Raw genomic sequence first — 12,858 nt, forward strand, 5'->3', positions numbered from 1 at the left:
AGTTTATTGTGAACTTTCCATACGAAAACATGTCTTCGCTGAGTAAGTGTTTCTACGAGGCTTCGGCCGGCAAGACCTGTCGTGACCTTTGGCATCCGGGGTTCGCCAAATGCAGACATTATATTTTCGATCTGTGGAAACGTATTTTACCGGGCAGCTTCAAGCTGTACATTCCGCTTCTGGTGGTAAGTGGATTTAATGGCGGTTCAACATCAGAAAAACTCATTTGAAATCGTTCCTAGCTTCCGCCCTTGGTCAAATCCGATGGAGTCACTAAATCCTATCTGTTGAATCATTTTCTTGAATATTTATACATTTCCGTGGCGACCTACGTCCAGGCAGCACTGTCACTGACATTTCAATGTGGCTTCTCGTAAGTAGCATCTACTGGAAAACTGGAACAAACTGTCAATACCATAATCTCATCCACACCAATCAGGAACCTGTTCGGCTATCTGAACTACTGGTGCATCATGTTCTGGCCCTGTCTACTAGGTGTCGCAATAGGCCCCAGGCTACCACAGCAGCATCTTCGACTTCAAGGGATCACATTCTTCAACATGGTTCCGTTTACTATTGAATTTATTTGTGAAACAAGATTCTAGTGAAATTCAAAACATTCGCAGATGGTGGAAACGATGATTCGTAAAAGTCGAGCCAACATCGTAAAATACCTTAGAAGCTCGAAGGTATTCGGGACACTAAGTTTTGCTGTGTTAAGTGCGATTATTATGACACAACTACACTCCGGAATTGTGAAACAATTTTGGTACTGGGACTTTTGTGCCTAAATTCCAGATTCACTAAACAGCTTTAGTTTCACAGGTTAATAAATCCTACAGCACCAACAAGCACTGAAAAAGCCGGTCACTGCAATCATAACAACTCGTGTCAACAGTATCTACTGGACGGAATGTTGAAGTATGCTACCGTTGGACTCATACTCGAATCTGTCAGGGCACTGATCAATAAGTTCACTCTGCTGATGACAGATCGATCGCAATTTGTCACGGAATTCGTACAGATTTGCAGCACTCGACTGGGGTTATTTTTGGCTTTTTACGTTGGTATATACAGATCGGTGACCTGCCTGATGACACGTTACCGACCCAATGATAACGGACCTTTGCAGTCTACGCTGGCTGGTTTCCTAGCCGGAAGTGCCTACTGGATTTATCCGAAGTATCAAGTTTACACGTTGGCGTTCACCAAGGCAATTGAGGTGAGATAAACATGTTTGTACTTAGGCCGTAGACCATCTCGCGAAAAATTTTACCTTTTAGTTAAAACTTGACAGCCGAGCAGTTATATCTGGTCGACTACTTACAATTTAACTAAATACTTCGGCTCATTTCAAAGTTTGACGGACGGAAAGTTATTTGGGTTTATTTTGCACTTGAAATAAATTATATCAAGTGGTGTAATAATTGCAATACAGCGAACGCAAGAAGAACTTCGAGATAAACTTACTTTGTTTGACAATGTATTGCAATTCAGTATTGGGGTACTTTCTAAGACTGAAAGTATAAAACGAAATTTTTACTAAAGGTCTGAAATTAGAATTTTTTCGCAAGATTTTTTTAGGTATCGGAAAATAACTATCGAGTTGTCGAAAATAACCATGCTTTCGAGCAGGGTTATTTTTGAAATTGACAAAATAACTAGTCGACTGTCAAATTTCAACTAAAAGTTAGAATAATTCGCGAGATGGTGTCGTTGTGGTTTTATAGAACTTCGGTGCAAATTCGGAACTCAAATCTTTTCTTACCGAGTCTTGCACTAAAGATAATTTCAAACGTTTCTTGCAGTGGGGTTCACTGTAAAAGACGTTTGAAATTATCAAATCAAATTCTGATTTTTTCACTTGAAGTTTTTTCGGTTATCTTGAAAAATACTCCCAGAAATTCTTCGGTTCTTACATTCGCTCACACTTCCTTAGAAATCAATAATATACCTCAATATCGTCGCCTATTATTATTATTATTCGTGGTTAAAAGGGTTGTGTTTTTTTTTCTTCTCTAGAGCCTTCCTCTCTCATATAATTCATTTTCGATGCATTTTTAATCAGTTCAACGCGCCTAACGTCGGCTTTTATTGCGATGTATGTTTCCATCATCTGCACAAAATTACGTGTCACAATATCAATGTCGTCAGCAAAGCCGAAAATCTTAACGGGCTATCGGAAGATTGTACCCCTCTAGTGTCGTTCCTCGCTTTTTGAATCACACCGTCCAAAGCAATACTAAACAAGAGACAAGATCTGACTCCAACTAATGCTTTCCAACGTTAAGAAAATTTAAAGATTACCCATTTTAAAGTTTAGATCTAGGTAACGAATACTCAAGGCCGTGGACCATCTCGCGAATTACGTTAACTTTTAGTTAAAAGTGTGCGGCTGACAGATTTCCTCCCAGTCGACGAGCTATGTTTTGTCACAGATAACAGATATACAGGCTCACATATGAACTGTGTGTAAAATTTGTTCAAGCAGCGTGGCGAACATTTGCAGATGTCAACACGATCGACACGAGGTTCCAACTCGATTTGGGTGCCGCTTTCACATCAGCCACAATGTAGAAAGGGTGCAGCATTCACTTCACGCTAGATTTTTGTTTTGCTGTTGGTTAAAATCATGCGTTTTTTTCTTTTTTTCTTTGATAACGGCCAACCATCAACATTCACTTTGAAGAGTAATTTCGAATGACTCGGCACTCGCTGAGAGTAAGTCATAATAGTAAACGGCAGAGAAAAGTTTGCTCTTTCGTCTGGTGTTAAATTTAATACTCTATTTTTCATAACTCGCCTGCAATTTCTTTCGAAAGTGGAAGTTGACAGGTGGTTTATTGGCCGTTATAAGAAAAACGCGTGAAATGGCAAGTTTATATTTGTTTTATTCCATTCGAATTCTCGTGTGATTTATGTGACATGGAAATAAATTTGTCTTACGGAAATTGTAAGATAAGTGTTAAAATGTTGTAGTTGGAATATTTCTATAACAGGCAGGAGGGTTTTGTTATCGTTCCGGAACGTAGTGGAACGTTTTTAAAGACCGTGGCGAATAGTCGAGTAGTGTTTCCAATGTACAGCAAGTTTGAAATTTACACAGGATTTTGAAAAAATTTGTTCGAACCTGTATATCTGTTATCTGCGACTGTTTTCAATGCATCCGAACGGTTGATTCGCAACATTAAACTGACGACTCCAAACCACGGGATTTCGTCTATTCGTCTGTAAACGAAAATGGGTCGTTCAAAATAAGTACAGTACCTTACAACTGTTAATCCACCAGCCACTTCGAGAGCCAGTTTCGAACCACCCCGTGATTGGTTGTCATTGACATAACCAAGTACAAGTTGTTGAAATTAATATTACTGCAGGGTGGTAGAAAAAGTGTTGTCAGTATCGTCGGTAATTTTGATATTGCATATTTTCTTTTTAAAATTATTAATTTATATGGTATATTTATATGATTTTATGATACAAAGAGAAACCTGAAATCACGAAGTGTGATATGGACGAGAATATTGATTATGTTGGTTGCACTTGAGAATAGCACCAAATCTTTGGATACTTCTGATTATTATTATTTTTCTAAAATTGAATATTTAAGATACTTTAGTTGATAGAGCTGCAAAAACTAATTACCTAAAAATAAGTGTTTTAGAAAAATGTTATTAAACTGTTCAACTAAACGTTTTCTTTAAGGCAAGCATCTGAACAAAATGAATCAAGTCTTTTCAAATGATAAATAATCGAATGTTATAAGGAGAGAAGCTTTTCAGAATGAATGATTATCTCTAAGGGATGGTGGGGCAAGTGTGCCATGCTAAGAATTTTCGTGTTTCTACAATAAATTAACGCTTGATTTTGATAATTGATACGTCTATGAAGTACTTTCAGGGGTATACTCGATAGCCAAAAAACATTATTGATAAACAAAACAAGTCGGTAATCAATACATGTAATTTTCGGAGGCTTCCCAAGCAACCAGAAGCTCCACAATTACTTAAAAAGTCCACTTTCTTGCTGCTTAAAAGTACACGCGGAACTTTTGAGAACTTGAAAGTACAGATCAAGTTCCGCGTGAACTTTTTCGCTGCATAGAAGCTGAACAATGTATTCTAGAAGCAGCTTAGAAGTTCTTTCCGCTGCGTCGCACGAACTTTCAAGTGTGGATAATTACTTAAAAAATGGGCTGCTTAGAATGCTATTGATTAACTTTGAGAGCTGCTTAAGCCAAATCAGTCTCTTTTATCCAAACTTTTAGTTAGTTGGGTTGTTGAGCAGCTCAATATTTTCAGTGCGGGGCATAAGTGCCCTCTATGTGGGGCAGAACCGCCACCCTAACTATAATTACATTTTTTCCGTAATTTAATTAGATTTCCTCTACTGTACTGCTTTCCTTAATACAATCAATAAGATTCACGTTTATTTGAGATATTACATGTATTAAAAATATCATCATCATTTACTTCTCTAAAGTTTTCCGCGGCATGTCGATTTTTTTACCCGCCTTTCGAATTGTTGATTGCACGGTGGACTGACTGGATTGCAGCAAGCATGCTTGTGCTTGACCACTTTTTACGCGAAGAAACCTTCTTGTAATCTGCTTTTAGCTGTTTGTTTACATTGAATGTTTCAAGACTGATCGACTTTGAGGTTAGGTTTGTTCATCATCATATCCCATAACAATATGGTGAACTTGCTCCGTTATGAATCGATTACAAAATCATGGTACTATGTTACTAATAAATCAATTATCGATATTCAATGTTTAACTAATATTCAACTAAAAGGTATACCAATGATCTGACATTAAAATGAAACCCTAGCCAATGGAGAATAACTGAAAACTCTTATTTTGTAAGATCTCGTTCTTATATTAACTGAGTGCTAATTACAAGATCTGGTTTGCTTGGATTTCACGACCGAATAAATAAAAGAGAAAAATAGAAGCAATATGAAATTATATCGTGGATATTCAACGAACAAACCCTGTTTGTTTCACAGATTTTCAATTTTCTGCACCGATTTTAAAAATTTCACAAATTTCTGATCATGGTTTCATGTAAATTTGAATTAAAAAAGGGGTCGTCAAATGTTGATTTGATGTCAAATTTCAAGTTTGATGTCTGAAAAAAAGGTCATCAAGTTAAGTTAAATGGTAAAATTTAGAATTACTTGCTTTACTAGTGGGATTTTTTCCAATTGATTAATAGGATATGGGAAAATGTAAAATTTTGTTTCAATGGGGGGGGGGCGAACTTTCTCTTGCGGACGGGCCTGATTAAAAGATGATTTGTCAGTCCCAGATCTGATAATCTAAAAATTCTTTGTCAAATTTCAGCTGATTCCGTTCAGTAGCAAAGTGGCAACCAGAGGCTTACGCTCAAGTTTAATATTTTTTATTCCAGTTTGAAATTTGATAATTTTTGTTTTCAGTCTGAACCTAGGACAGGACCAGACAACTGGCTTCTTTTTCCAGAAAAATATTTCTCTTCTTATTCCGGTTGCTCCCTGCTGTAAATAAACTCTAAAGCTACTTCATCAACAGGAGCAACTTCTTAAGTACACAAAAAATCAAACGGAAACGTATCACCGGACCACTGCAGACATGAAAACCCATTACCTGGAAATATTCGACAGTGTCGAGCGCTTGCTCATCGACGTGAAGCAGTCATTGTCCAGTATCAGCAGAAACGACCACAACATTTGCGGTAAAGTAGGTCAGCGCATGCAGTCATTCGAGGCCTCGTTACACAGTGCCATAAAAAACGTTAGCGATTTTAGTAAAGTAAATGACCAGCACATCCAGGAAATGAGCGAACGGCTTCTTCGCCTCGAAGAAAAATTCTTACGACCTACCAAATCTGAAGTCCCTGCAATAATACCTAACACTATTCTGGAAGAATTGAGAGATGAAGTCAAAGCAATATCGACTTCAATCTCCAGTATCGGAACCAAAGACCATAATACCAAACCTAAGTCTCTAGCTGAAGAACTCAAAGAGAAGGAAAATCAAACATGCGACAGTGGCTGGCGCTTCATTGGAAGAAAAAAAATCTGGAAACGAGACTGGAGTGTGTATGATAAAAAACAGCGCACTCGACGGCTGCAAGAAAAACAAGCAGAAAAAGCAAACCTCAGACGAAAACAACGGAAGCGGAAACAACAAAATAATACAAATTACAGTATACGCAGTAAAAACAACAACTACACCAACAACAGCAAACACGACAACAACAACAACAACAGCAACAACAACAGCAGCAACAACAACAACAACAGCAGCAACAACAACAACAACGACAATAATGTGCACTACAACAGCAACTTGAACACTAACAGTAACAATACCTGCCACAACAATAACAATAATGTGTCATTACAATATACCTTACCCTTGGACAAAGACTTACTAGCAGCTGCACGGGTTCAATTCTCCGGGAATCCAGGTGCAGATATTGCCTCAAAATTCATAAATTTTCAAAAAGGTGAAACAATCAACCCTTACAAAGGAACAAGAAGTATTCAAAACAACACTACTCCGGTCTTAGGAAGTAATGACATCAAAGCTGCCCCACCCACATCTGCAATATCACAGAACATAAATACGTCTGCAATATCACAGGACATGAATACAGACAGCCAATTCGAAATTGATCCAATGCGTCCTCCCATTGTACGTCTTACTTCACAATCTGCAAATGGCGACGAACGCTTCTTGAAAGCAAGACTTCGTGACCCGAAAATAATGCACGTCGTCCGTCTGTATTTGTCATACATGAAAAATCAACAACCTACAGTATGCATCGAGGGTATGACACCAACTAGTATAAAAATGCTATTAGCATCAGAACGCCTTCCAACAACACCTGACCACCTCCTACGAATCTTCATCGAAGTGCATCAGGAATATGGAATGGAACCTAAGGAAGCGCAGGCCGACCTGGACTCTTATGGGAAATTTTTGACAAGTGAACACATCCGCCGACTCCAACTAATCCGGGAAGCCGAACACAATTTTACAAGGCCGAATTTTCGGAAATAACGACGCCCTTTGACGAAGGAATAGACACCGAAATTAGTAATGTAAGTATTCCAGAATTCTCAAAAACTTCTTCGCTTCATAGACAAAATGTGACTGAAATTTTGGTCTATTGCCAAAATTTCAACCGCATGAAAAGCCCGGCCAAAATGAAAGAAATTCATCAAAATTTAATAACCTCCTTTTTCGACGTAATCCTTGGAACTGAAAGCAGCTGGGATGAAAGTGTTAGAAGCGAAGAAGTATTTGGAAATAATTTTAACGTATTCCGGCACGACCGAAATTTATCTCTCTGTCAGAAAAAATCTGGAGGTGGAGTCCTCATAGCCATAAACTCTTGCTTTACTTCTGAAGAAATTATTACTCCTAAATATAAAGAATTTGAGCATGTATGGGCCAAAGTCTCAATATTGGGAGAAGAACATATTTACTGCTCTGTCTACTTCCCACCCGAAAATGCGAACAAATTCTCTTTTGAATTATTCTTTCAATCTTTAGACACAATTATTTCGAATATGGAACCTGAAGTAAAGCTTCATATTTTTGGCGACTTCAATCAACGTAATGCGGACTTCATTTCTGACATTGAAAATGAATCAATCTTACTTCCAGTCGTAGGAGAAAACCCAACATTGCATTACTTTTTCGACAAAATTTCTAATTTTGGCCTACATCAAGTAAACTCCGTAAAAAATCAACAAAACGCATATTTAGACCTTCTTTTCACAAATTGCACAGAAGACTTTTGTGTGAATGCATCAAACCTGCCATTATGGAAAAATGAAGCATTTCACACCGCAATTGAATATTCATTATTTACACACAATGCATCCCTTCCCTACGACTTGGAATATGAGGAAGTGCCGGAATACAATAAAATTGACTTTGAAGAAGTCAAGTGTAGACTAAGTATAATAAATTGGCGGAACATACTGAGTACAGAAGGAAATGTCGACGTCGAAATAAACAAATTCTATCACATTATAAACAAAATATTATCCGAAACTTTGCCCATGAAAAGAAGAAGAAAAAATCATAACAGCAAATTACCTGTATGGTTCAATTCACAACTAAAACATTTGAAAAATAGGAAACAAAAAGCGCACAAAACTTACAAACAAGAATAAAGTGACGCCCATCTTCAAAATTACTTAAATCTATGCAATCAACTCAAAATAGCCATTAACACAGCACACGAAGAATACAACCGCAAAATTGAAAACGAAATAAAGACTTGCCCTAAGAACTTTTTTAACTACACGAAAACTAAACTAAAAAGCAACAATTTTCCATCTCAAATGCACCTCGACGAACATGTAGGGAAAAATAGTACAGAAATCTGCAATCACTTTGCAAATTTTTTCCAAGAAGTATATACATCTTATTCAGAAACTGACCGTGACCGTGAATACTTCTCTTTCATACCTGCATTTTCCAACTCTATCTCTGTAAACTATCTATCAGAACATGATATTTCGACAGCACTGAAAAACTTAGACGCCTCAAAAGGGCCTGGACCTGACAGCATACCCCCAATATTTTTAAAAAATCTTGCTGAAGAACTTACACTACCACTACAACTACTTTTTAACTTATCACTTAATAAATGTACTTTCCCTAAAGCATGGAAATCTTCCTTTCTTGTACCAATATTTAAATCTGGTGCAAAATCTAACATTCGGAACTACCGTGGAATAGCAATTATCTCATGCATTCCAAAATTATTTGAAAAAATTGTAAACGAAAAACTTTTTCATCAACTTAAAAATGTAATAACAAACAAACAACATGGCTTTTTTAAAGGCCGCTCAACTACAACAAATCTCTTAGAATTTATGACATTCACACTGAATGCAATGGACGCTGGCAACTACGTAGAAACTCTTTACACTGACTTTAGCAAAGCCTTCGACCGTATTGACATACCTTTACTTCTACACAAACTACAAAAATATGGCATAAAACATACTCTTCTTGAATGGCTCAAATCATACTTAACGAATCGTGTACAGGTAGTCCGCTTCCAAAACATACTGTCTGAACCAATTAATGTAACTTCTGGCGTACCTCAGGGTTCTCACTTAGGGCCTCTCCTTTTCATTTTACATATAAACGACATTTCCTTCATACTAAAAAATCTGAAAGTGCTTATATATGCAGACGACATGAGACTCTTCATGGAAATTAAAAATATCAACGACGCTGTAATATTCCAGAACGAAATCAATCTATTCCACATTTGGTGCTGCAAAAGTGTACTCCAACTCAATGTAAAAAAATGTAACTCAATAACTTTCAGTAGGAAAAATGAAACTATATCTATAAACATACATCTAGGAAATCAACTTGTAGAAAAATGTAAAATTGTAAGAGATTTAGGCGTAATCTTTGACTCCAAGCTCACTTTTGTGGAACACTACAATACCATAATCAATAAAGCTAATAGCATGCTGGGCTTTATTAAACGCTTCAGTCATAACTTTCAGGATCCATACACAATTAAATTATTATACACTACATATGTCAGACCTATTTTGGAATATTGCAGCCTAGTATGGAATCCATACAATATTATTCACGAAGAACGCATCGAATCTATTCAAAAACAATTTCTTTTATATGCACTTCGTAAATTAAACTGGACAGCATTTCCTCTACCATCATATGAAGCACGCTGCATGCTTATCAATATACAAACACTTAAAGAACGCCGCGACTTTGCAATGCTTTATTTTATCAGCGACATTATTTCTCAACGCATTCAATCAGCTCCATTATTATCGCAATTAAATTTTTATATACCTAGCCGCCAACTACGTTCCAGGAAATTATTTTTAGAAAAACAAGCTAGAACAAATTATGCAAAATACAGTCCAGTCAATCGAATAATGCGCCATTACAATCAATACTGCGAACATCTTGACCTTACTATGTCAAAAAATCAAATCAAATCTAAGCTTTGTCGTAGAAATAATGTGTAGTATGTAAGTGAACATTGTAAACAATTTATATGTAGTCTACATTTGCTTGACGAAATAAAAAAAAAAAAATAAACATAATAAATGCCTCGGGATCACTGTTGTCAGTAGAGATAATTATTCATTCTGAAAACTTTCTCCCCTTAGAACATGCAATTATTTATCATTTGAAAACACTTAGACAAATGTTATATCGGTCAAAAATATAGCTCTGGATTCATTTTGATCAGATGTTTGTTTTGAAGAAAACGTTTAGTTGAAACAGCTTAATAAAATTTTTCTAAAACACTCAATTTTGGGTAATTAATTTTTGCAGCTTTGTTAACTAAAGTATTCGACATGTTCTATTTGAGAAAAATAATAACATACAGAAGTATCCAAAGATTCGGTGCAATTCTCAACCAACATAATCAATACTTAAAAACAAATTGAACTTAAATCCTATTGAAATTAATAATTTTGAAAAGATGACCCGAAAAATAAAATATCCAATATCAAGCTACATTGTTACCGACGATTCTGACAACACTTTTTCTACCACCCTGTAGTAATATTGATTTCAACAACTTGTACTTGCTTATGTCAATTTCAACCAATCACGAGCTGGTCCGAAATTGGTCCTAAAAGTGGATTAAGAATTGTCAGGTCCTGTCCTAGGTCTGAACATCCATTTCCAGCGCAATAATCTTTCTTGTTCATTAACAAAGTTCTCCATCTTTTCCACCAGATTTCCTGGGAGTACTGGATCAAAACAGGAAAAAGCATTCCACCGTTGGTGTCTCGTATCAACCAATTCTCCCTGGTATACCTTGCCCAAATAATCTCATTCGGATACCTTGGTCACATTTACGCGTTTCATCCGCAATTGTCGCCATCGTTCCATATCAAAGCGATGGGCTTTTGCTCCAAGAACCTAACTCTGAACATGCGTCGTACTTTGATCGGCTGGATCATAGGGCACGGATTCTAGAATCTGTTCTGTGAATATCAATTGCAAATACATGTTAAACCTATTTGTATTTAATTTGCCTTATTACTATTCATTCTATTATCAATCAGTAAACAATTGGTTTTCTGAATTTGAATCGCAATCCCATTCTTAAATTTCTGTGCATAGGCAGGAACATGCAAACTAAAGGCATATGTGAAGCTATAACTGGAAAGCGACATCTCTGTGTTCGGATCGAAAATATTTTTTATAGCGACAAGGAAAACTGGTCTCACTGGTGTCAACCATACGAAACGGCTACAGCTGATATGTGGTTGTTTACATTTGTGGGAAGATTATCAAAAACCTTCCCTGCCATCTAAAAATGTCGTTTGGACTCCAAAAGTGCCTGCGAGAGCTTAATCAATGATGTGGTAATACAGCAAAACTATATCGCCTGGGAAATCTTCAAAGAAATCCAAGACCTTCGTAAAACCAAAATAAAGATACAGTGGGTACCAAGTCACATGGGAATCAGAGGCAACGAAATTGTCGATCAAAAAGCAATTGAACAAACGAATGGAAAACAGTCCGACTTCAATGGAATCACCATGAGCGACGCTATAATTGTAAGTAAAAAAGAAGCGTGGGATGACTGGTCACGATACTACAAACTAGAATCTTCAACAAAAGGAAAATGGCATTACAAAATAATGAACGAACCAGGAAAAAAACCGTGGTTCAAAGAACTATTATTAAACCCAACCCAGGTAAAAATACTGAACAGAGTAAGATCTGGTCATACTCTAACGAAGGAAAGAAGAGCACAATGGAAACTTGAATCGGATGAAATTTGCGAGATATGCAAGGAAATAGAAAATCTGAAACATGTTCTCTATGACTGCCCCCGTTTCAACTCGATACGAGGCAAATACACAGTTTTGGACTACATGAAACCACTGGAAAACATTTTTATGGAGGAATGTGAACAGAGCATGAAACAAATAACGCAATTTCTCAAGGAAACAAAAATAGAAATATAAACGGATTAGACTGCGACGGCAAGATGGATCAACTATGGTCTTAGCCAGTCTTCCCGAGAAGACAACAGCAAAGGAAAAAAAAAAAAAAAAAAAAAATGTCGTTTATATTGAGAAGAACGTTCAATCGCAGCATTTTTGGTTTGCTGAAAAACAATTTTCCCGAAGTGTCCTATTGCTGTCTGGAACGGTCAGCGTTTCTACTAAATTCACATCGAAGCTATGATAGTTTCGCTACTAGCTCAAACTTATTACACAATCATATCCCCGTACAACTGGTGCGATTCAAATCTAAGAAATCTAATCGAAAAGGTCAGCCCAGCGGAACTCAGGAAAAGGATGACGAAGAGAACGATGATGATGACGACCATCAGGTGGATGCGTTTGATGAATTGGTGACGGATAAACACACAAAATTGGTGAAAACTAGCGTCGGTTCACTACGTGCGGATTTGATCCTGAAAGCCGGGCTAGGCATTGCCAGAAAGTATATTGTGATTAACATCAATTGTTCGTTCATGTTACTATATGACATTATTTTATTCTTTTTCCAGTAAAGTAGAAACACTTTTCTACGAAAGTAAAATTCGAGTTAACGGGCGAAAACTGCTCAAGAAAAGTATCGTGCTGGATATCGGAGATGAAGTGGATGTTGTGAAAGGTACAAGTCCTACCAACCCAGACCATCTGATTGTTGCTCGCGTGGAAATATTGGCTGTCACACCGAGAAGTGAAAGCTTCTCTGTCAGTCTGAGAAGACACAAATCTTTGATAATAGAAAATTATGAATCCGATGGTGTCATCGATAAGTGATACAGTTTGATTTTGAATAAAAATATATTATTTTATTAATGAATAAAGCGC

The 12,858-nt window shown here is 36.8% G+C and overlaps 2 protein-coding genes across 2 annotated transcripts; both read left to right on the forward strand.

Moving 5' to 3' along the window:
• The first annotated feature begins 29 nt into the window (after positions 1–29).
• On the forward strand, positions 30–10,996 carry LOC131428217 (uncharacterized). The gene is made up of 6 exons (XM_058591971.1): positions 30–185; positions 243–373; positions 440–563; positions 627–769; positions 826–1,222; positions 10,754–10,996. Exons 1-6 carry the CDS (start codon positions 30–32, stop codon positions 10,994–10,996), a joined length of 1,194 nt encoding a protein of 397 aa, XP_058447954.1.
• A 318-nt stretch (positions 10,997–11,314) lies between these two features.
• On the forward strand, positions 11,315–12,854 carry LOC131425821 (mitochondrial transcription rescue factor 1). Its single transcript, XM_058588027.1, has 2 exons — positions 11,315–12,481; positions 12,549–12,854. Exons 1-2 carry the CDS (start codon positions 12,093–12,095, stop codon positions 12,805–12,807), a joined length of 648 nt encoding a protein of 215 aa, XP_058444010.1. The 5' UTR covers positions 11,315–12,092; the 3' UTR covers positions 12,808–12,854.
• Positions 12,855–12,858: the final 4 nt, after the last annotated feature.

Source organism: Malaya genurostris, chromosome 1 (assembly GCF_030247185.1).
Source record: "Malaya genurostris strain Urasoe2022 chromosome 1, Malgen_1.1, whole genome shotgun sequence".
NCBI lineage: Eukaryota > Metazoa > Arthropoda > Insecta > Diptera > Culicidae > Malaya > Malaya genurostris.

Bases quoted from the DNA above. Each gene is read 5' to 3' on its own strand.
- LOC131428217 (XM_058591971.1), top strand. From the start codon at position 30: ATGTCTTCGCTGAGTAAGTGTTTCTACGAGGCTTCGGCCGGCAAGACC. The intron at 186-242 runs GTAAGTGGATTT...AATCGTTCCTAG, and splicing joins TGTACATTCCGCTTCTGGTG to CTTCCGCCCTTGGTCAAATC. The intron at 770-825 runs GTACTGGGACTT...TTAGTTTCACAG, and splicing joins GGAATTGTGAAACAATTTTG to GTTAATAAATCCTACAGCAC.
- LOC131425821 (XM_058588027.1), top strand. From the start codon at position 12,093: ATGTCGTTTATATTGAGAAGAACGTTCAATCGCAGCATTTTTGGTTTG. The intron at 12,482-12,548 runs GTATATTGTGAT...TTCTTTTTCCAG, and splicing joins GGGCTAGGCATTGCCAGAAA to TAAAGTAGAAACACTTTTCT.